Below are 24118 nucleotides of genomic sequence, written 5' to 3' on the forward strand. Positions count from 1 at the left end.
CTAAATACTCATCCAAGTAAAGGCATTTGGTCACGTGAGTTGTGGAGAAGTAGGTATTGTATACACTATGTTTGGGACCAATCAATTAATATACATTTATTTAGAACATGCCATTGGAATAACCTCTGACTGAACAGTCCATTCTGTAATTGTCTAATTAATTCCTCTATCTTTGTTGGGGCCATAATAAAAAGGGTATTTTAGCTTTTGATACCAACTAGTCAAAAGATTGGTTGCACAATGGGATCACAGTTTGGTTCAGTGTTTTATTGACAAATGACCAAAACATACACTTTCACAACTATCTCTACTAGCGTTTATAACATTTTTCAGAGTATGCCCAGGCAGCATCAGATCAATTCAGTTAAACTTTGTCCCCAACGATTACTTGTCATGGAATGTAAAACATGTATAGTCATTTAAGAGAAACATACAGTATCTGTCCTGGGGCGCATTCAGCAGGATGCAACGTTTTGGAACATTGAGATAGAAATAGGCAATGTAGAACAAACATGCCTGTCTGACATGTAGAATAAGGACTCACTTCGGCTCTATTCATGGCATTTTTATCTACAATGTTCGACAATGTTTGGGTGCTGAACGTGGACCTGTTTTAAACATGAAAATGACAAGGGGACAGAATGTGCTACGAGCTGTGTTCTTTAGATATTACACATTCGAAAAGACACATTGAATCTTTGGAATAAATTCCTATTATACAAATATCAAAATAATAAATAGGACAGATGTTTTAATAATCTCCTGGACCATGGTGCATTGCATACTGTATTAGGAGTAGTTTGGTGCTGAAGGGCACTTTACAAATAAAGTTATTATTATTGACTCATACTGTATGTAGGAGTGTCTGGATTCAACAAAACAAGTTATTTTGACTGTTAAAATAATAATACTAAAAAAGTACATTTATCTCACAAAAGTTTCCAATTACTTTCAGTGGAAAGGGGTTTTAAGAGAAAAGGTTGAACTCTCCCGCAACACCCACTTAGATTTGGCTAATGGAGTTTTCCTGAATGAACAAAAGTTCAGTAAAGGCACCATAGAAACAAAAGCTTACACCTGGAAGTGGCAGCACATTGCCATTGGCACTCAGGGGTCCACAAATGACACTGCAATGTATCGAGTGCCTGCAGTGGTTCGCAGGCCCTCGTGATAGTGGGTGAGCCGTCCAGGGTGCATGAGGGCCCAGCCTTTGCGGGGTGCCTCGACAGAGCAGTTATACCGTATGAACCTGCATCCCCCACCCTTCAATGGGAAAGCAAACAGAGAGATGAAGTCAGGAAAGGTATATCCAGCCAGGAGATACACACATACAGTGGGGAGAACCAGTATTTGATACACTGCCGATTTTGCAGGTTTTCCTCCTTACAAAGCATGTAGAGGTCTGTAATTTTTATCATAGGTACACTTCAACTGTGAGAGACGGAATCTAAAAATCCAGAAAATCACATTGTATGATTTTTAAGTAATTAATTTGCATTTTATTGCATGACATAAGTATTTGATACATCAGAAAAGCAGAACTTAATATTTGGTACAGAAACCTTTGTTTGCAATTACAGAGATCATACTTTCCTGTAGTTCTTGACCAGGTTTGCACACACTGCAGCAGGGATTTTGGCCCACTCCTCCATACAGACCTTCTCCAGATCCTTCAGGTTTCGGGGCTGTCGCTGGGCAATACAGACTTTCAGCTCCCTCCAAAGATTTTCTATTGGGTTCAGGTCTGGAGACTGGCTAGGCCACTCCAGGACCTTGAGATGCTTCTTACGAAGCCACTCCTTAGTTGCCCTGGCTGTGTGTTTCGGGTCGTTGTCATGCTGGAAGACACAGCCACGACCCATCTTCAATGCTCTTACTGAGGGAAGGAGGTTGTTGGCCAAGATCTCGCGATACATGGCCCCATCCATCCTCCCCTCAATACGGTGCAGTCGTCCTGTCCCCTTTGCAGAAAAGCATCCCCAAAGAATGATGTTTCCACCTCCATTCTTCACGGTTGGGATGGTGTTCTTGGGGTTGTACTCATCCTTCTTCTTCCTCCAAACACGGCGAGTGGAGTTTAGACCAAAAAGCTCTATTTTTGTCTCATCAGACCACATGACCTTCTCCCATTCCTCCTCTGGATCATCCAGATGGTCATTGGCAAACTTCAGACGGGCCTGGACATGCGCTGGCTTGAGCAGGGGGACCTTGCGTGCGCTGCAGGATTTTAATCCATGACGGCGTAGTGTGTTACTAATGATTTTCTTTGAGACTGTGGTCCCAGCTCTCTTCAGGTCATTGACCAGGTCCTGCCGTGGAGTTCTGGGCTGATCCATCAACTTCCTCATGATCATTGATGCCCCACGAGGTGAGATCTTGCATGGAGTTCCAGACCGAGGGTGATTGACCGTCATCTTGAACTTCTTCCATTTTCTAATAATTGCGCCAACAGTTGTTGCCTTCTCACCAAGCTGCTTGCCTATTGTCCTTTAGCCCATCCCAGCCTTGTGCAGGTCTACAATTTTATCCCTGATGTCCTTACACAGCTCTCTGGTCTTGGCCATTGTGGAGAGGTTGGAGTCTGTTTGATTGAGTGTTTGGACAGGTGTCTTTTATACAGGTAACGAGTTCAAACAGGTGCAGTTAACACAGGTAATGAGTGGAGAACAGGAGGGCTTCTTAAAGAAAAACTAACAGGTCTGTGAGAGCCGGAATTCTTACTGGTTGGTAGGTGATCAAATACTTATGTCATGCAATAAAATGCAAATTAATTATTTAAAAATCATACAATGTGATTTTCTTGATTTTTGTTTTAGATTCCATCTCTCACAGTTGAAGTGTACCTATGATAAAAATTACAGACCACTACATGCTTTGTAAGTAGGAAACCCTGCAAAATTGGCAGTGTATCAAATACTTGTTCTCCCCACTGTACTTCACATTATATACATAGAGAAATGTCAACTTGCCTAGGACTCAAGGTCACACTGCACAGGAGACCCAGAACACTGAAGGCTTTCATCATAGGTACATAACTATGTGTAAATAACACATTGTGAACAGTGGAAAAACAGTAACTGTGCGGAAAGCACCTCCTTCTCAAAACAAACCAGATTATGCACCTATTCTAGTTAAAGTTTGAAAGATGCAGGGTAATGACACGGATGCAATACAACACATCTTCAAAAGCCTTTCAAATGTTGGTTATTGTTTTTTACGTGCAAAGGAGAAAGAATGAGTCACCAAAATGATTCTGATGAAATCAATCTTGGGTGAGTTTCCCAAAAACATAAAGATCATCTTTAGCATTAAGATCATCTTAAATCCATTGGTAGGCAATGGAGGAACGAGTATCTTAATGATAAAGATGATCTTGATGTTTTTGGGAAACTCACCCTGGAATAATTGTATTCATAGAAACAAACAGTGATGAAAACATACAAAGCAACTAATGGTCTACATGCTTAGGACATTTCAGAAGACATACTGTACATTCATACACTTGCATTCCTACTTTAAATAAGTTGATTTGCAAACTTAATTGTAACATTTCAGGAAAATACACAACTTCACTGATCTTTCTGTTCCAATTTCAAACTAAATAACCGTATAGTAGTGTTAATTTTAATAGATGTTAATAATAGTGGGACGTAGGGTTTGAATTTCAGAGGTGCCTGAGTGTACTGGGCACTTCCATTACAAATCAGGGAACATCCATAAGTGTTACAAATATTACAGTGCGGGTAGCCCTACAAGTGTTCACATATCAGTTGGTCTAACCCAGTCTTTATAGGCCAACTCCCCAAGTCAATGTGTAAATCATCACACAAACACACTCACCTGGTAATCAAGCACTTTTTGATTGAGTGCAATATTTATAGTAAATGTGGACGCGTCATGGTGTGGCCTTAAAAATGGCTGCTCGTCTGGCTTATACCTAACTACAAACGCCAAGTCAAACTGAGCCTGCAAAGAGAGAGACAGACAGAAAATACCAGAGTGATGCAAAGAGTCATGCAGCATTCACAAAGGAGCCGGGAGGGCTGCCGGGACAGGCCACGTGCCCCTTGACCTCCTGGCGAAACCTCAGCTAAGAAAAAGAAGAGCGAGCTCCCTGATCCAGCATACATTCCCAGAGAAGAGACAGGAAAGAGGACAAAACACCTGCATCCTGTCCTAAAATAGGCGCTTAAGGGGTGTTTGTCTGGGTTACCTGCCAGTTTAGTGTGTCTTGCTGGACTGGACACCTAATACCCATTTACCTGATAGTCTATTTCTTTGCTGTTGAGAGCTACATTAATAGTGAAAGTAGATGCATCGTGGTGAGGGGTGAGCAGGGGCTGCTCGTCAGGTTTGTACCTCACCACGAAGTTGAGGTAAGAGATACACTGATAAGAGAAGAGACGCATGTCAGGGTCAACATGGTAGCACAGAGGGACTCCGTTCTATACATAGATTCTATTCAAAAACATATTTGGAATATCATTTCACATGTCTGTTGCATTTGTATTAAATGAATGATGAATTGTTTAAATGTAGACTATTCTACTGTAAATCAGCAGCAATTTCTATCATACAGTATTATTCTACATTTTGAAACATAAATAAGAATATTAATATTGTTAACCTGTGAACAAAGTAATATTCAAAAGTTAATCAAATAACAGGCGATATGTCCATTTAAACATATTTAAATAAACATATTTCTACTGGGCTAACTCAATGGATATCAGGCCACAAGGTGGCGATAGGTAACAGAATGGTGCACAAACTTGCAGAAATATTTACATTTTGTGGGACTTACTAAACCAAGAACCACGATGTACCATTGTAACCACACAAACAACCCACCAGCTGAAACTGGACTGTAAAATAAAACTTTACTGATAATTTATGCATTTTCCCTATTATTCTTCACGTTCTAATTATACACTGCTCAAAAAAATAAAGGGAACACTTTAACAACACAGTGTAACTCCAAGTCAATCACACTTCTGTGAAATCAAACTGTCCACTTAGGAAGCAACACTGATTGACAATACATTTCACATGCTGTTGTGCAAATGGAATAGACAACAGGTGGAAATTATAGGCAATTAGCAAGACACCCCCAATAAAGAAGTGGTTCTGCAGGTGGTGACCACAGACCACTTCTCTGTTCCTATGCTTCCTGGCTGATGTTTTGGTCACTTTTGAATGCTGGCGGTGCTTTAACTCTAGTGGTAGCATGAGACGGAGTCTACAACCCACACAAGTGGCTCAGGTAGTGCAGCTCATCCAGGATGGCACATCAATGCGAGCTGTGGCAAGAAGGTTTGCTGTGTCTGTCAGCGTAGTGTTCAGAGCATGGAGGCACTACCAGGAGACAGGCCAGTACATCAGGAGACGTGGAGGAGGCCGTAGGAGGGCAACAACCCAGCAGCAGGACCGCTACCTCCGCCTTTGTGCAAGGAGGAGCAGGAGGAGCACTGCCAGAGCCCTGCAAAATGACCTCCAGCAGGCCACAAATGTGCATGTGTCTGCTCAAACGGATGAGGGTGGTATGAGGGCCCGACGTCCACAGGTGGGGGTTGTGCTTACAGCCAAACACCGTGCAGGACGTTTGGCATTTGCCAGAGAACACCAAGATTGGCAAATTCGCCACTGGCGCCCTGTGCTCTTCACAGATGAAAGCAGGTTCACACTGAGCACATGTGACAGACGTGACAGAGTCTGGAGACGCAGTGGAGAACGTTCTGCTGCCTGCAACATCCTCCAGCATGACCTGTTTGGCGGTGGGTCAGTCATGGTGTTGGGTGGCATTTCTTTGGGGGGCCGCACAGCCTCCATGTGCTCGCCAGAGGTAGCCTGACTGCCATTAGGTACGGAGATGAGATCCTCAGACCCCTTGTGAGACCATATGCTGGTGCGGTTGGCCCTGGGTTCCTCCTAATGCAAGACAATGCTAGACCTCATGTGGCTGGAGTGTGTCAGCAGTTCCTGAAAGAGGAAGGCATTGATGCTATGGACCGCCCGTTCCCCAGACCTGAATCCAATTGAGCACATCTGGGACATCATGTCTCGCTCCATCCACCAACGCCACGTTGCACCACAGACTGTCCAGGAGTTGGCGGATGCTTTAGTCCAGGTCTGGGAGGAGATCCCTCAGGAGACCATCCGCCACCTCATCAGGAGCAGCCCAGGCGTTGTAGGGAGGTCATACAGGCACGTGGAGGCCACACACACTACTGAGCCTCATTTTGACTTGTTTTAAGGACATTACATCAAAGTTGGATCAGCCTGTAGTGTGGTTTTCCATTTTAATTTTGAAGGTGACTCCAAATCCAGACCTCCATGGGTTGATACATTTGATTTCCATTGATCATTTTTGTGTGATTTTGTTGTCAGCACATTCAACTATGTAAAGAAAAAAGTATTTAATAAGATAATTTCATTCATTCAGATCTAGGATGTGTTGTTTAAGTGTTCCCTTTATTTTTTTGAGCAGTGTATAATTCAGGAGTTAAAATTAATGAAAAATTGGGAGAGTAAAGAAAATATGAATTTTTGTTGAGCTGCGCATGTGATTTGGCCCGCAGTGGAGGTTAGCTGATATTGACACTAAATCCATCTAAAATGAATACAAATGTGTTTTTAAAAACCATACCTTGGTGTAGTATCCGGGATACATTGTCTCTGTGATTGGGGCTATGTAATCCAACAGAAGCTTCTGCCACTCTTTCTCATAATTTATTTGAGTCATGTGGATATCAATGGTGGGGACATTCTCATAGCCACCCTGGATCCTTGTGTCCTTCAGTAAATAAGATAATATAAAAACATGATACAATGCTCAAGTTATTACATTTACATGTATAGGTTTGTTTGATAAGATAATATTGTAGGCTACATTGGTTTAGGAGTATAAATACATACCGTATTTTTGCCACCTGACCACTGTCCAAAGTTTTCCATTTCTTGAACAATGTGATCGCATCCGATATCAGAGAATATTGGGAACCAGTATACATCAGGGCAAGGCTGGAAGGGGAATGATGTACAATTGAATGACCTTGTATTTTCAAAGAGTAGCAGATAGGCAGGGAATTTCTACTCTGTCCATAAACCTTACATTCTAGAAATATTTTGAGCATGCAGTTTGTGGTCTTCATCTGTAGCTTTGTAGCCAACTGGACTTTGACCACCCAGAAAGAGTCTTCTGTAGCTAAGTTGGTAGAGCATGGTGCTTGCAATAGTGGGTTCGATTTCCAGGACCACCCTAACGTAAAATGTACGCACACATGATTTGTAAGTCGCTTAGGATAAAAGGGACTGCTAAATTGCATATATTATTATTATCTATTAAGAAACTTAGGTTATCACCTTTATTAGCCATTATCATAAGAATATTATATGCAGCAATAGTCAATGTCAGCGATTTTGAGTGAGCATTGAAATATTATACTTTGATAGAAAAACAAGTACTCACTGTTTCAATCAGTTTGTCTCTCATTATCTTTGTGTAGTTCTCATGGATGTAGCGCTCCTCCCAATCCTGAGAAAAATGAAGAATATACAGTGAGTGTACAAAACATTAAGGACACCTGCTCTTTCCATGACATAGACTGACCAGCTGAATACAGGTGAAAGCTATGATCCCTTATTGATGTCATCTGTTAAATCCACTTCAATCAGTGAAGATGAAGGGGAGGAGACAGGTTAACGACAGATTTTTAAGCCTTGAGACAATTGAGACATGGATTGTGTATGTGTGCCATTCAGAGGGTGATTGGGCATATTGAAATGCCTTTGAACACGGTATGGTAGTAGGTGCCAGGCGCACCGGTTTGTGTCAAGAACTGCAACGCTGCTGGGTTTTTCACGCTCAACATTTTCCTGTGTATCAAGAATGGTTCACCACCCAAAGGACATAACTGTGGGAAGCATTGGAGTAAACATGGGCCAGCATCCCTGTGGAACGCTTTCGACACCTTGTAGAGTCCATGCCCCGACAAATTGAGGCTGTTCTGAGGGCAAAAGGGGGTGCAACTCAATATTATTATTATATTAATGTTTGGTATACTCAGTGTAGAGATGCATTACTATATTTATTGTCATTAGACAAGTTAACACATGAACAGATTAAATGTTTTGTCAACATAAGCAGATTTATATAAAGGACAATGGCATTCTTACTGTTGCAAAGGACAGCAGAACATACACTTGCATGTAATTACATGCAATAAGCTCTTCTGCAGCTGAGTGATAAAATTAGTCTTCAAGCAAACTAACTAAAAGGTGTGCGGTACATGATACTGTCTAGGCCTGAATTCAGTTTAGAGGAGCCTTTGTTTTTCCCCCAATGACTACTTGAAAACCCAATTCTCACCTTAGGGTTTTCAAAGATCTGCCACAGATCATTGTGGAGATGACTCATCTGGTAGTTTTCTGTCGACAGCATCCGTCCAAAGGTGTGCATATTCGTAACATACATGAAGACTCCCTGAGAAATTGAAGTAAAGGGAGGAAAAGCATAAAAAATATATATAGTTTGAAGCTATAACGTTAAAATATTTTATCCCTGGCCTAAGTTTTGGGACTTCTACGGGTTTGACACTGTGTGGGTGTCTCACTTCTAATCAGAGTTTCGCTATCTTTTGAAACCTAAGCACCTGTGACTGATACTGGACACTGAAGGACTGAGAGCAAGACGAGACTTCAGACTAAATTCCAATGGTATCCTACATGCCATTGCCTGCCGCTGCACCCTTGAGCAAGGCACTTAATTCCTACTATTTCTCCAAGGGGTGCTGCACTGCGGCTGACCCATTGCTTTATGCTCTCTTTATGTTGTGAGCATAAAGACACATTTAAGTTCTCTGCAAAGTAATGGACAGTAAAGTATTCTTCTATTGTCATGTATTTTTATACCCAAAATGAAATGGACCATTTTACCAATCAATCATTCAATTAATCAATCAAGGCTTTCCAACACTGACTTTGTTTCTGACGTTGCGACAGAAGGCCATGTCGAGGTCCAGGGTGCCCGAGCTGAAGAGGTCATTGGCGGAGAGCTCCTCGTGAAGGAGGCTGGCCTTCACCAGGTACACCTTGGTCAGGTAGGGGACATTCCATACACCGCTGTAGTGACAATAAACATTATTTAGAACAGGCTTCTCATACATTGTGCTGAAAGCGCTCTCTAAAACAAGACTATGGTACTGGTATGGAAGCTGTAGTAGTGTTGTCGAGTTTACCAAAATATGATCCTACAGCAGAAAATGAGCATTTCTGCCGCCGGAAGAGTCACATAACAAAAACCCATCAGACCTCAGCTATAAAAGGACATTGTTCCATAATTACCTTATTGGTATATTCAGTTATGGGAAATAATGTGTGTGTGACTTACACTCTGCGTCCTTGCACAATGTCCACATAGTCCTCCGACCTAGCGTAGTAGCCATCAGCACTGAGTGCTCCCCAGAAGTTGGTCCATAGGCGGCCTTCTCTGGTTATCATGGGTGCAATTATAGGCCTGAAGGGTGACAGGGGATGATTAATCACTTCACACTGAAATCCAGCTGAGCTTTGAAAGTGTATCCACCCAAAAACACGTGTATGTCCAGTATTTTTAGGAGAGCAGTTATAGCATGTGTCATCAGATTTGGAATCTGGTCAGCCATAATCGACAGGCTCATTTTATTGGTGCTTACTCATTTTGCTGGATGAGAATCTTTAGGGTGTCCTTGTTCTTCAGAACCACTTCGATATCCACGCTGAAGAAATACTCGCAGTCCTTGTCCTGTCGGCACATATCACTGGGAACCAGAAAATGGGAAACACACTTTTATGGGGCAGTCCCACACCTAACATACTTTTTTCTTAGTTGGGGATTGGAACCTACGCCGATACAGTACATGTATGCGCTGAAGGCAGCAGCCATAACCAGTAAACTACATATTTACATATATATTTACATTTAGCAGACGCTCTTATCCAGAGCGACTTACAGTTAGTAAGTGCATACATTATTTATTTTTCATACTGGCCCCCCGTGGGAATCAAACCCACAACACTGGCGTTGCAAACGCCATGCTCTACCAACTGAGCTACATCCCTGCCGGCCATTCCCTCCCCTACCCTGGACGACGCTGGGCCAATTGTGCGCCGCTCCAAACTACACCCCAGGTCACATGCTGAACATCTTTGAAAAACTTGGGAATGATGTCAAGCTAGGTTGTATGTGCGCATCCAAAGCTAGTGTGAGAGAGAAAGCCAAGGTGAACTCACAGGCCGAGGTTGCGGGAGGCCACCCTGTCCATGTTCTCCTCATGCCCGATGACCTTTACATCCTGGTACTCTGTCCCATGGTCCTTCAGGAAAGAGCTGACCTGTACCTCGTGGTGCTGCTCCTGTAAGAGGACATTGTGGGACAGTAGCAAAGACAAGAGTTGTTATGCTTCTCCAACAGTCTTAGTCACATTCACACATAGGAAAAATAAAGAGTTACAATGAGAGCATTTCAGCCCAACAGATGTTTGAGGTTGAAATTAAACAAAGCCCTTTGCTTACCATTGAGCTACAATGTGGGATATGGGAATCTGTTCAATGAAATCTGTCATTTCAATTCTTGATAAATATGGAAGGGAGTACTGCCGCTACCTCGCTCTCCAACCAAGGTGCATGAATTGAGGAGCAAAACTGAAGTAGAGATTCAGCAACTCTTGGTGGAAATTGGAAGTGAATAAAAACGCTTATTTTTTGTATGAAAGTAAAACCAACGCGTTCCAGCTTTCGGCCTTCTTCAGGGTTTTCCAGAACTTCCATTGTCCACCAAGAGTTGCTGAATCTCCTCTCTATTTCAATTCTTGATATATTCCCATTAATTCTGGAAGAACATAACTTATAAATGTATGAAATTTTAACAACAACAAATTTCAAGTGTTGTAATACATCTTTTATTTATGTCAACATTTCTCATGCCTGGACCCAAGTTAAGACGGTTGACCCTTGACAGGTACAGTGGGGGAAAAAAGTATTTAGTCAGCCACGAATTGTGCAAGTTCTCCCACTTAAAAAGATGAGAGAGGCCTGTAATTTTCATCATAGGTACACGTCAACTATGACAGACAAAATTAGGAAAAAAAAAAATTGGGAATTTATTTGCAAATTATGGTGGAAAATAAGTATTTGGTCAATAACAAAAGTTTCTCAATACTTTGTTATATACCCTTTGTTGGCAATGACACAGGTCAAACGTTTTCTGTAAGTCTTCACAAGGTTTTCACACACTGTTGCTGGTATTTTGGCCCATTCCTCCATGCAGATCTCCTCTAGAGCAGTGATGTTTTGGGGCTGTCGCTGGCCAACACGGACTTTCAACTCCCTCCAAAGATTTTCTATGGGGTTGAGATCTGGAGACTGGCTAGGCCACTCCAGGACCTTGAAATGCTTCTTACGAAGCCACTCCTTCGTTGCCCGGGCGGTGTGTTTGGGATCATTGTCATGCTGAAAGACCCAGCCACGTTTCATCTTCAATGCCCTTGCTGATGGAAGGAGGTTTTCACTCAAAATCTCACGATACATGGCCCCATTCATTCTTTCCTTTACACGGATCAGTCATCCTGGTCCCTTTGCAGAAAAACAGCCCCAAAGCATGATGTTTCCACCCCCATGCTTCACAGTAGGTATGGTGTTCTTTGGATGCAACTCAGCATTCTTTGTCCTCCAAACACGACGAGTTGAGTTTTTACCAAAAAGTTATATTTTGGTTTCATCTGACCATATGACATTCTCCCAATCCTCTTCTGGATCATCCAAATGCACTCTAGCAAACTTCAGACGGGCCTGGACATGTACTGGCTTAAGCAGGGGGACACGTCTGGCACTGCAGGATTTGAGTCCCTGGCGGCGTAGTGTGTTACTGATGGTAGACTTTGTTACTTTGGTCCCAGCTCTCTGCAGGTCATTCACTAGGTCCCCCTGTGTGATTCTGGGATTTTTGCTCACCGTTCTTGTGATAATTTTGACCCCACGGGGTGAGATCTTGCGTGGAGCCCCAGATCGAGGGAGATTATCAGTGGTCTTGTATGTCTTCCATTTCCTAATAATTGTTCCCACAGTTGATTTCTTTAAACCAAGCTGCTTACCTATTGCAGATTCAGTCTTCCCAGCCTGGTGCAGGTCTACAATTTTGTTTCTGGTGTCCTTTGACAGCTCTTTGGTCTTGGCCATAGTGGAGTTTGGAGTGTGACTGTTTGAGGTTGTGGACAGGTGTCTTTTATACTGATAACAAGTTCAAACAGGTGCCATTAATACAGGTAACGAGTGGAGGACAGAGGAGCCTCTTAAAGAAGAAGTTACAGGTCTGTGAGAGCCAGAAATCTTGCTTGTTTGTAGGTGACCAAATACTTATTTTCCACCATAATTTGCAAATAAATTCATTAAAAATCCTACAATGTGATTTTCTGGATTTTTTTCCCTCAATTTGTCTGTCATAGTTGACGTGTACCTATGATGAAAATTACAGGCCTCTCTCATCTTTTTAAGTGGGAGAACTTGCACAATTGGTGGCTGACTAAATACTTTTTTCCCCCACTGTCCTTGCACAGATCTGCCACATTCCTTGTCATTGTTATACTATACACAGAGGCATGTGAGCACATGTGTGGATTAGCATCAATTTGGAGGGAGAAATGCACAAGAGGTTACTGGGTGCAACTAACACTGTGTTTCATTCATACAAGACCAAATGGTAACTCAAATCAAAAGGGAAAATATTTAATTATACACATATATTAAAGGGATACTTTGGGATTTTGGCAATTATCTACTTCCCCAGAGCCGGATGAACTCGTGGATACAATTCTTATGTCTCTGCGTGCAGTTTGAAGGAAGTTACTAACTAGCGATAGCGCAATGACTAGAAGTCTATGGTAACAGCTAGCTGCGCTAACACTAGCTAAACTACCTGTAACTTCCTTCATACTGGATGCAGAGACATATAAATGGTATCCATGGGTTCAGCTGACTCTGAGAGAGTAGATACAGGGCTTCATTGACAAAACCTCAAAGTATCCCTTTAAATGTTGGATCGTTGGTACTACGTAATAAGATCTCTTTCTCTCACCTGGTTGTAGATGAAGAGTTTGAGTTGGTTTTTGGGGTATTCCAGTTTGAGCAACCTCTCAAAGAACACACTGACAAAGGGGGTGGGCTGCTGGATGAAGATTCCAATGACCACCAGTGGATATTCACTCTCCTGTACAGACAAACAGATGCCTTATTAAAAATAATCATATAATGTCATTGTCATGTACATTGCAGTCGACTTGAAAACTATGCATATAAAAATCAACCAGAAAGAAACATTTCTTAAGACTGTGCTTTGACTCTAGGTTTACGTTGCTGTCCGTAGATTTAGAAAAAAAATGCTGTTTGCAAGGTGACAGCAAAAACACATTGCTATTAGCAAAAGCAGTACCACTCAGTACCATCGCTTATATGTAAATTGTTTGGAGCAGTCTGACTGCGCGTCAAATGCCTTTTCATCCAATTCCCGAGAGAATCTTGTCACCCAACCTGTCCGGTAAGACAAGGGGTGGCCAACAGCTGGTGCACAAAATCAAATACTAAGGAAATCTCGAGGTTTTACTCGCCTGAGGTCGAGTATCTTATGATAAGCTGTAGACCACACTATTTACCAAGATAGTTTTCATCTATATTTTTCATAGCTGTCTATTTACCAACACAAACCAATGCTGGCATTAAGATTGCACTCAACGAGCTGTATAAGGCCATAAGTAAACAGGAAAACGCTCATCCAGAGGCAGCGCTCCTAATGGCCGGGGACTTTAATGCAGGAAACTTTAAATCCGTTCTACCTAACTTCTACCAGCATGTTAAATGTGTAACCAGAGGAAAAAAACTCTAGACCACCTTTACTCCACACACAGAGTCGCATACAAAGCTCTCCCTCGCCCTCCATTTGGCAAATCTGACCATAACTCTATCCTCCTGATTCCTGCTTATAAGCAAAAACTAAAGCAGGAAGCACCAGTGACTCGGTTAATAAAAAAGTGGTCAGATGACGCAGATGCTAAGCTACAAGACTGTTTTGCTAGCACAGATTGGAACATGTTCCGGGATTCTTCAGATAGCATTGAGGAGTACACCACATCAGTCACTGGCTTCATCAATAAGTGCATTGATGACGTCGTTCCCACAGTGACCGTACGTACATACCCCAACCAGAAGCCATGGATTATAGGCAACATCCGCACTGAGCTAAAGGGTAGAGTTGCCGCTTTCAAGGAGCGGGACTCTAACCCGGACGCTTATAAGAAATCCTGCTATGCCCTCCGACGAACCATCAAACAGGCAAAGAGTCAATACAGGACTAAGATTGAATCGTACTACACCGGCTCTGACGCTCGTTGGATGTGGCAGGGCTTGAAAACTATTACAGACTACAAAGGGAAGCATAGCCGCGAGCTGCCCAGTGACGCAAGCCTACCAGACGAGCTAAACCACTTCTATGCTCGCTTCGAGGCAAGCAACACTTAAGCATGCATGAGAGCACCAGCTGTTCCGGATGACTATGTGATCACGCTCTCCGTAGCCGATGTGAGTAAGACTTTTAAGCAGGTCAACATTCACAAGACGGATTACCAGGACGTGTACTCCGAGCATGTGCTGACCAACTGGCAAATGTCTTCACTGACATTTTCAACATGTCCCTGACTGAGTCTGTAATACCAACATGTTTCAAGCAGACCACCATAGTCCCCGTGCCCAAGGACACTAAGATAACCTGCCTAAATGACTACCGACCCGTAGCACTGACGTCTGTAGCCATGAAGTGCTTTGAAAGGCTGGTCTTGGCTCACATCAACACCATTATCCCAGAAACCCTAGACCCACTCCAATTTGCATACCGCCCCAACAGATCCACAGATGATGCTATCTCTATTGCACTTCACACTGCCCTTTCCCACCTGGACAAGAGGAACACCTACGTGAGAATGCTATTCATTGACTACAGCTCAGCGTTCAACACCATAGTGCCCTCAAAGCTCATCGCTAAGATAAGGATCCTGGGACTAAACACCTCCCTCTGCAACTGGATCCTGGACTTCCTGATGGGCCACCCCCAGGTGGTAAGGGTAGGTAACAACACGGGGGGGGACTGAGCACGCTGATCCTCAACACGGGGGCCCCTCAGGGGTGCGTGCTCAGTCCCCTCCTGTACTCCCTGTTCACCCATGACTGCATGGCCAGGCACGACTCCAACACCATCATTAAGTTTGCCGACGACACAACAGTGGTAGGCCTGATCACCGACAACGATGAGACAGCCTATAGGGAGGAGGTCAGAGACCTGGCCGTGTGGTGCCAGGATAACAACCTCTCCCTCAACGTGAACAAGACAAAGGATGATTGTGGACTACAGGAAGAAAAAAAAGAGGACTGAGCACGCCCCCATTCTCATCGACGGGGCAGTAGAGAGCTTCAAGTTCCTTGGTGTCCACATCACCAACGAACTATCATGGTCCAAACACACCAAGACAGTCGTGAAGAGGGCACGACAAAGCCTATTCCCCCTCAGGAGACTGAAAAGATTTGGCATGGGTCCTATGATCCTCAAAAAGTTATACAGCTGCACCATCGAGAGCATCCTGACTGGTTGCATCACCGCCTGGTATGGCAACTGCTCGGCCTCCGACCGCAAGGCACTACAGAGGGTAGTGCGTACGGCCCAGTACATCACTGGGGCCAAGCTTTCTTTCATCCAGGACCTCTATACCAGGTGGTGTCAGAGGAAGGCCCTCAAAATTGACAAAGACTCCAGCCACCCTAGTCATAGACTGTTCTCTCTGCTACCGCATGGCAAGCGGTACCGGAGCGCCAAGTCTAGGTCCAAAAGGCTTCTCAACAGCTTCTACCCCCAAGCCATAAGACTCCTGAACAGCTAATCATGGCTACCCGGACTATTTGCACTGCCCCCCAACCCCCACCTCATCTTTTTACGCTGCTGCTACTCTGTTAATGATTTATTCATAATCACTTTAACTCTACCCACATGTACATATTACCTCAACTACCTCAACTACCTCAACTAGCCGGTGCCCCCGCACATTGACTCTGCACCGGTACCCCCCTGTATATAGCCTCCCTACTGTTATTTTATTTTACTTCTGCTCTTTTTTTCTCAACACTTTTTTGTTGTTGTTGTTTTATTTAACTTTTTTATTAATAAATAAATGCATTGTTGGTTAAGGGCTGTAAGTAAGCATTTCACGGTACTGTCTACACCTGTTGTATTCGGCGCATGTGGCAAATAAAATGTGATTTAATTTGATCAAGCTACATTGGCACACACCACAGGTGACCATTAATCGCACCGGTATAAATTGCGTGTCTGCTGTGTTTCGTTTCCGACACCTGTGTATTACAATTCAGCTTAAGAGTGTATTCTCACTACGAGAGATTCATTAGACCTTTTAGTGTAATGTAAATTTGTAACGTCTCCTACGAAGGTCGCAGGCGAGCCTTGCTCGAGAGTCACCCCCCTCTGAGCAGTCAGATGTAAACAGAATGGTCTCTTCAAGCGAAATGCTCCTACAGTAAACATCTAAATGGCAGAGCAATGCTTTTGAAACAGCTGAAATGTATTCCTTATATTTAATACTTTTTTAACCTGAAATGTAATGAGTGTACGGACAAGAAAATAAATCCTTTAATTGTCTGCAAATGCTTGTGAATTGTTGCATTATAAAAGAGTGTAATATGCTTAAGATGAAAAGTTGGTTAAGATGAAAAGTTGCTTGCATAGTTGAATAGTTTGTTAAAAGCATGCTTAGTGGCTATACTGGGATATTTACGGTAAATTTAAGCTGCGAAGCAAGAATGTCCGTCGCCAATCCCCCGAACCCTCTCTAGGCACATGGAATTCTGTTGCTAATGTCAATTGAAAAGTTTATGTACATATTAGGTAAATTGAAATTTCATCACGATACCTCTGCTACAAATCTCTTCAATGAGAATAAGCCCTTAGAGTGTATTACCAGAATACTTTACATAAACAGACAGGCAACCCACCTTGAGTCCTGAGAGTGGCCGCAGGTCCTCAAGACACCCACTGCAACCCGTCTCAAACGTCCACACTGTGGGGATGTAGTTGCTCAAGTAGTTGATCTGGAGCTAAAACAAAAAACATTTATTTTATTTTTACCACTTCATGATACTGTTGTTTACCTACTTTTCCCCAAATATTTGGATGATTTTTTGGTCTCACATTTACATGTGTGTCTGAATGTGTCTGAATTGCAATGGTCAATAGAATTTCAATGGTCAATAGGGGTCAAAGGGTCAAAAGTTGGAAGGTTACCTTGGTGGGCCCATTGCCATGAACAATGACGGGTAATGTATCATACAACACGTTTCTGGCCCGCACTTGCCCGTCCTCAAACTTCAACACCACCTCATCTGTGCTCAAACACACAAACCGTAACATCAGTACTAGTCCTGCGACATGCCTGCCAATTGTTGGCCGGCCACGTGTCTTCCAAGAGAGACTTGAAGCATGCCACTCAATGCTAGTCAGTGGCTAATCAATCCACAGTACTGAAACATACAATACACTCAGGACATCATGTATTGGAGATGGATTCCATAACACAGTAATTCAACAGATTTTGTTACAAAACTAACAAACTCTGTATTTAATGTGTTCAGGGCTCACTTATAAACAACGCCAAGGTCTCAATGTAATTTACCTGTATAAATTAAGGTTAAAAATAAAAACCTTTTCCAAAGCTAAACAGCACCAAATAAACATGTAGCAACTGTGGGGTGTTGCAGTTGAAACTGGCAAACCACCAGTGACGTCACCACTCACTACATTTTGCGAATGAATGTATGTCTCTCTCTGGCAGGCTGGGTTCTACAACGATGCTGTGACAATTTCAGCTCTCTCCTTTTCACCTCAAGTAGGTTTCAAGACATAAACACAAACAAGCATGATCTTGCTGTCCCTCTCAAGAAGCTGACTATTATAAGGAAGTCTATAGTTATTAACAGGAAGCCGTTACTGTAGAGTTGGTAGGATGTAGCGTTTACTCAGCACGCCTACCTAACTGCAGCTGCTTAAAACGTTTTTACACATCCAGCCCTGTGCTTTGGGAGCATCTGGGAAAAGCATGGAGCTGTGCCTGACCCCTCCCCCTTCCCTCTCTGGTCTACGTGAGCTCAGACACATCCCTCTCTCACAGCAAACTCATAAATTCCTAACGCAGGCTCAGCCTCAGCCAGCGGCATCCAGAAAAGAGAGAGGGGGAAGAGGAGGAGAGAGAAAGGAAGAAAGACTTAAAGCAGTCTGTCGGCTGTCCAAAAGGGGGCTGCCTGCCACTGAACCAGAAAGCCTAAGGATATGACAACCTGCATCACACCCATACTCCTTCATCAAAGCCTCAATCAGCCAGTCACGACTAACACAGACAGGAAGTGAAACCAGAGGGAGGTCGCACTTTCCTCTTTTCTTCTCCAAGCATCTCTTTATAGAACGGAAAAAGTGTCAACTGAAACAGCCGTTTTGATGTCCCAGTGAGAAGGGGAGAGGATCAAGAATTTAAAAGCTGATGTCAGCAGGTTTCAGTGGTGCAGTGGCCTTTTCATTCGAAAATGTTGAAGTGTATACTTCTTGGCTAGAGGTGATGTGGCGAGACATTGGCGAGACATGCTCTAAGTGTAAAGAGATGTGTAATTTGTTAAAAAATCACCAAGGGATCCATGAAGATTCTGAAACATTCTGCATTTGTTGTCCAGTGTTATATTGATGGATTTCTGGAAGAAAAAACATATAACTTATTAATAACACTATAATAGCAAAACAATTGTAAAATTGACTGTGTCCATAAGGTGTAGATAGTAAGTATAGGCTGGAAATAGAGGCCTGGGCATTGTTGTTCACTAATTTACCCCAAGTAGGGAAAGGATGGCGGGGTTGAAAAGTAATAAAGGGGAGTATATATATAAAAAACGTGGGGGATTGGAAGTGATGCAGACAATTACATTGATAGAAGTTACAATCTATCTGCAATATTAAGCTGATCTACCACCAGAAAAAAAAAAAACTAAAAAAAAAAAAAAACACTATAATAGCATGAGGAAACATACTGCATAGATATAATGTTACAGTATAATACACATACAGTACTCATACCAAGAAGAAATGCATAGGTAGTAAAGTGCTAAGGTAGTTCTGAGAGAGACCACTTAAAGCACCATAACAAGATCAGTACAGAGGTAGATTCCTACTCTTTTCTCTGGGTTAATATAAATCTTGGTGAAGAAAAGTTGATCACTGTCATCGTCCTCCCCTGTCCAGTCAGCAACCATCTCTTTGAGGTTCGGAACATAGCCAATGAATCCTGGGGACAAAGATAAATAGTGACAAAGACAAAGCAGTTTGAACAGTAAAACCGGAATTTCAAAAACAAATGGTCAATGTAATCGAGGTCCAATTCATGTGATTTCATATTCGTGTTTGGACTTCTGTCCCTTTGGTTTTCTGACTAGGGCTCAACAGCAGCTGACTTAAACATTAAGATTATAAAACTGCCATTCACAGTCTCAAACCTTAGTGGATAAACTGCCAGGTGAATTAATTCCCAGTTCCTATGTCTTAGGCCCAATGTTCTCATTTCTATAAAAACGACTGAGACTTGAGACAACTTCTAACTGGACTGTTGCATGTCAACGTTTAAAAAGCAAAGCTGTGTTTGTTAGTATTAGTGTTTAACTGACAACAACTTGCTGTTGACAGTTAATAAAATGACTGCCTTCCATTGCTAGGTTATCAAGAGGAGTGTGTTTACATACCCCCTGAGCCCAAGAACCTCTTTCCCTCTCGGAAGTGGGGGTGCTTGTCCTCCAAGTGTCTGTCGGGCCAGATGAGGGTCTCTGCGGAGAATACCACCTTGTGTCTTGTCTGCTGGAACTTCTTCAGCAGCTCTTTGGGACCGGAGGCGAAAACAACATCATAGCTGTTCAGAGTGAGAGAAAAGATAACCTTTATGAGCCTCATTGTTCCAAGGGGGGATTTTATTAGGATCCCCATTAACCGACGCCAATGGCGACAGCTAGTCTTACTGGGGTCCGACACATAACGAAAAAGACATTACAGATTAAATACTTTACAATTGACATACAGTACCAGTCAAAAGTTTGGACACACCTACTCAATCAAGGGTTTTTCTATATATATATATATTTGCAGCAATTCGACCATGAAGGCCTGATTCACACAGTCTCCTCTGAACAGGTGATGTTGACATGTGTCTGTTACTTGAACTCTGTGAAGCATTTATTTGGGCTGCAATCTGAGGTGCAGTTAACTCTAATGAACTTATCCTCTGCAGCAGAGGTAACTCTGGGTCTTCCTTTCCTGTGGTGGTCCTCATGAGAGCCAGTTTCATCATAGTGTTTGATGGTTTTTGCGACTGCACTTGAAGAGACTTTCAAAGTTCTTGAAATTTTCCGGATTGACTGACCTTCATGTCTTAAAGTAATGACTGTCATTTCTCTTTGCTTATTTGAGCTGTTCTTCCCATAATAGGGACTTGGTATTTTACCAAATAGGGCTATCTTCTGTATATTACCCCTCCCTTGTCACAACACAACTGATTGTTTCAAACACATTAAGAAGGAAAGATATTCCACAAATTAACAAGGCACACCTGTTAATTGAAATGCATTCCAGGTGATTACCTCATGATACTGGTTGAGAGAATGCCAAGATTGTGCAAAGCTGTCATCAAGGCAAAGGGTGGCTACTTTGAAGAATATAAAATATAAAATATGTTTTGATTTGTTTAACACTTTTTTGGTTACTACATGATTCCATATGTGTTATTTCATAGTTTTGATGTCTTCACTATTATTCTACAATGTAGAAAATAGTAAAAATAAAGAAAAACCCTGGAATGAGTAGGTGTGTCCAAACTTTTGACTGGTACTGTACATTTAAAAACATTAACATTTAGTGTGTGTGTGTGTGTGTGCATCTATCAGTTACACATACATGTCAGTACATACACACAACAAGTAGGTCACATGGGGGAGAAGCGTTGTGCCGTGAGGTGTTGCTTTATTTGTTTTTTTAAACCAAGTTTGCTGTTCACTTGCCCTATATGAGATGGAAGGGAGTTCCATGCAATCATGGCTCTGTATAATACTGTACGTTTTCTTGAATTTGTTCTGGACCTGGGGACTGTGAATAGACTCCTGGTGGCATGTCTGGTAGGGTAAGACCAGTGCTGAGCCAGTCGTAGGCAAGCTTTTGATATTCATGAATTTTGTGTGTGAATATATTAAATAATATATTAAATAATGCTGATAAGAGTGAAGGCAGATTGAAGGCTACCTGTCGATGAAGAGGATAACCTTATCTTCCTCCTTCATTTCCTGCAGACTGGCTTTGAGAAGGCGCACTTTCTGACCCCCTCCTGGCGCGGTCATATAGTCCCCACCTTTCCATGGCTCCCCTCTGCCAAGCACCTTCAAACCCAAAGAGAACAACTGCAAACCACATTCTCCACAACAAAAATATAGATTTATAAAGGCTTGTTTCCTCACTAAGGCGTTGATATTTGCCAGAGGGAGAGAGTGAATGGTTGCCAGTCATTGTCTGGACACTCGAGGGTTGGATCAGTTTTATCTTGTCAGAACTTTCCATACCTTGATGGTGTAGTTAAAGTGCCGGGCAGACCTCATGAAACGCCTGAAGCCATCTGTCTCTTTGGTCGCAACAGTCACAACTAAAAGGTTGCCTGAAAGACATTAAAAACAATGTAAGTATGTAATTTATGTGAGAATTGGCCCATGTACAATCACATAAAACGTTATGTAAATGTCTGTAACAACCATGCTCAATTGGATAATATATCAGGAGGTGGTCTCTGAGAATGTATAGATGTGTCTACTTGACCATTGAAATGTTCCCCTTCTCTCTTATGGTAGCATAACGTTACTGTAGTATGCCATTAGTGTATGTTTCATGAGTCTTATCTTTAAACTGTGACGTGATATAAATACTTTCCATCAATCTCTATCAATAAAAAAGATTTTCAGCACACATGCAATGTTGATTTATAGCTCAGTAAACATTATGCTAAACTGGAGAAAAACATTATTAGGATGTGTAGCTAGTAAAGTCCTCCAAGAAAAAAAATATTAGCCTAAAAGCAAGTAACCTAACTGCTCTCTGCCACCTGCGCCTAACATACTTCAAACCCTGATGAAAACCAAAATATATTATCATGCAGTGTAGGCCTGTATTGCATCTTTCTTGACATGTATTTTCTTCAATAGAACATTAGGCACAAATCTGAATGGAATCAGACGCGATCCAGTCCACGTCAGCGGCATGGAACTCTCGAGAACACACGGTGGAACTTTGTGTCTGCAATGCAATTGCTTTAATATCAGTCCGAGAGAGTTACATGCAAATTACAATGTAATAACGGTTGTATAGCGACTTCCATGACTGCAACTTTATATCTAGCGAGATTGCTAATTACTCAGCAACATTTAAAATAAGATGGAATGCAAGTTTAGTTGCTATTTGAGCTGTCCTACCTTCGGACAGTTCTCGTTGTTCTTTGCAATGTATCACTGGTAAAACCGCAAGCAACGTCATCCAGGCCAATATTAATAAGGCAAAAGTTCTCATTTTCGGTTTAAACCTTCACCAATCCTCAGGCTAACACTTCTTCGGTGATATCATATGATTTTAGTCAAAAAGTTGTGTACTTAAAGTGTTTCCAGATTTGATTGACACATAGTAGGCCAATCAGACACAAAACCCCGCCCAACCCACTAAAAGAAGCCCACTTTGGGGACGCTTGATTTGATTTTTACTTGCCCCGGTTGGCCAGAACAGCTGCCTCGAGTGCACGATTTTTTACTACTCCATTAGTCTTTAAAGTGAGACCTCCGCCGACCAGGCATGAAATCAAGCGACCGCCTTTGCAAACATAAAAATACCTGGACACCTGGATTGTACAATATTTGAACATTATTCTTTTAGAAATTATTTAACCTCTGTCAAGTTGGTTGTAGATCATTGCTAGACAACCATTTTCAAGTCTTGCCAAGTCTTGCCATTTTCAAGCCGATTTAAGTCGAAACTGTAACTATGCCACTCAGGAACATAAAATGTAGTCTTGGTACGCAACTCTAGTGTATATTTGGCCTTGAGTTTTAGTTTATTGTCCTGCTGAACTGTACATTTGTCTCCCAATGTCTGTTGGAAAGCAGACTGAACCAGGTTTTCCTCTAGGATTTTGCCTGTGCTTAGCCTTATTCCGTTTGTTTTTATTCCCACCAAAATACTCCCTTGCTGATGACATGACGAACATATCAATCACATGATGCAGCCACCACCATGCATGAAAATATCTAGAGTGGCACTGATTGATGTGTTGTGTTGGATTTGCCCCAAACATAATGCTTTGTATTCAGGACAAAAATCTAATTTCTTGCACATTTTTGCAGAATTACTTTAGTGCCTTATTGCAAACAGGATGCATGTTTTGGAATATTTTTATTCAAATCAAATCACATTTTATTTGTCACATGCGCCGAATACAACAGGTGTATACCTTACCGTGAAATGTTTACTTAGGAGCCCTTAACCAACAATGCAGTTCAAGAAAATATTTACTAAATAACCTAAAGACAAAAATAAAATAAAAAGCACCACAATAAAATAACAATAACGAGGCTATATATAGGGGTTACCGGTACCGAGTCAATGTGCAGAGGTACGGGGGTCAATGTAAATAGTCCGGGTGGCCATTTCATTAATTGTTCAGCAGTCTTATGGCTTGGGGGTAGAAGCGGTTAAGGAGCCTTTTGGACCTACACTTGGCGCTCCGGTACCGCTTGTCTTGCGGGGGCAGAGAGAACAGTCTACGATTTGGGTGACTGGAGTCTTTAACAATTTTTGGGGCCTTTCTCTGACACCGCCTAGTATATAGGTCCTGGATGGCAGGAAGCTTGGCCCCAGTGATGTACTGGGCCGTACGCACTACCCTCTGTAGCGTCTTACGGTCGGTTGCTGAGCAGTTGCCATACC

The 24118-nt window shown here is 42.4% G+C and overlaps 1 protein-coding gene across 3 annotated transcripts; it reads right to left on the reverse strand.

Annotated features, from left to right (window-relative positions):
* Positions 1 to 246: 246 nt before the first annotated feature.
* Positions 247 to 22785, reverse strand: plod1a (procollagen-lysine, 2-oxoglutarate 5-dioxygenase 1a). 3 transcript variants are annotated; one of them, XM_084184825.1, is made up of 20 exons: positions 22618 to 22785; positions 21718 to 21809; positions 21404 to 21537; positions 19861 to 20024; positions 19297 to 19409; positions 18759 to 18822; positions 17369 to 17466; positions 17080 to 17181; positions 13109 to 13240; positions 10270 to 10391; positions 9693 to 9797; positions 9389 to 9514; positions 8979 to 9120; positions 8369 to 8482; positions 7469 to 7534; positions 6916 to 7020; positions 6647 to 6793; positions 4263 to 4388; positions 3841 to 3966; positions 247 to 1263 (listed from the first exon to the last, which is right to left on the reverse strand). In XM_084184825.1, exons 1-20 carry the CDS (start codon positions 22709 to 22711, stop codon positions 1108 to 1110), a joined length of 2328 nt encoding a protein of 775 aa, XP_084040951.1. In that variant the 5' UTR covers positions 22712 to 22785; the 3' UTR covers positions 247 to 1107. The 3 variants fall into 3 exon arrangements, with proteins under 3 accessions (XP_084040951.1, XP_084040952.1, XP_084040953.1); XM_084184826.1 differs by lacking the exon at positions 4263 to 4388; XM_084184827.1 differs by lacking the exon at positions 3841 to 3966.
* Positions 22786 to 24118: the final 1333 nt, after the last annotated feature.

This window comes from Coregonus lavaretus (assembly GCF_964263955.1).
Source record: "Coregonus lavaretus genome assembly, chromosome: 20".
NCBI classification, from domain to species: domain Eukaryota; kingdom Metazoa; phylum Chordata; class Actinopteri; order Salmoniformes; family Salmonidae; genus Coregonus; species Coregonus lavaretus.

Coding starts and splice junctions, on each gene's coding strand:
- plod1a (XM_084184825.1), bottom strand. CDS start 22,711: ATGAGAACTTTTGCCTTATTAATATTGGCCTGGATGACGTTGCTTGCG. Junction 17,182..17,368: donor ATGGCAATGGGCCCACCAAG/GTAACCTTCCAA, acceptor TTTTTGTTTTAG/CTCCAGATCAACTACTTGAG. Junction 10,392..13,108: donor AACTCTTCATCTACAACCAG/GTGAGAGAAAGA, acceptor GTCCTCTTACAG/GAGCAGCACCACGAGGTACA.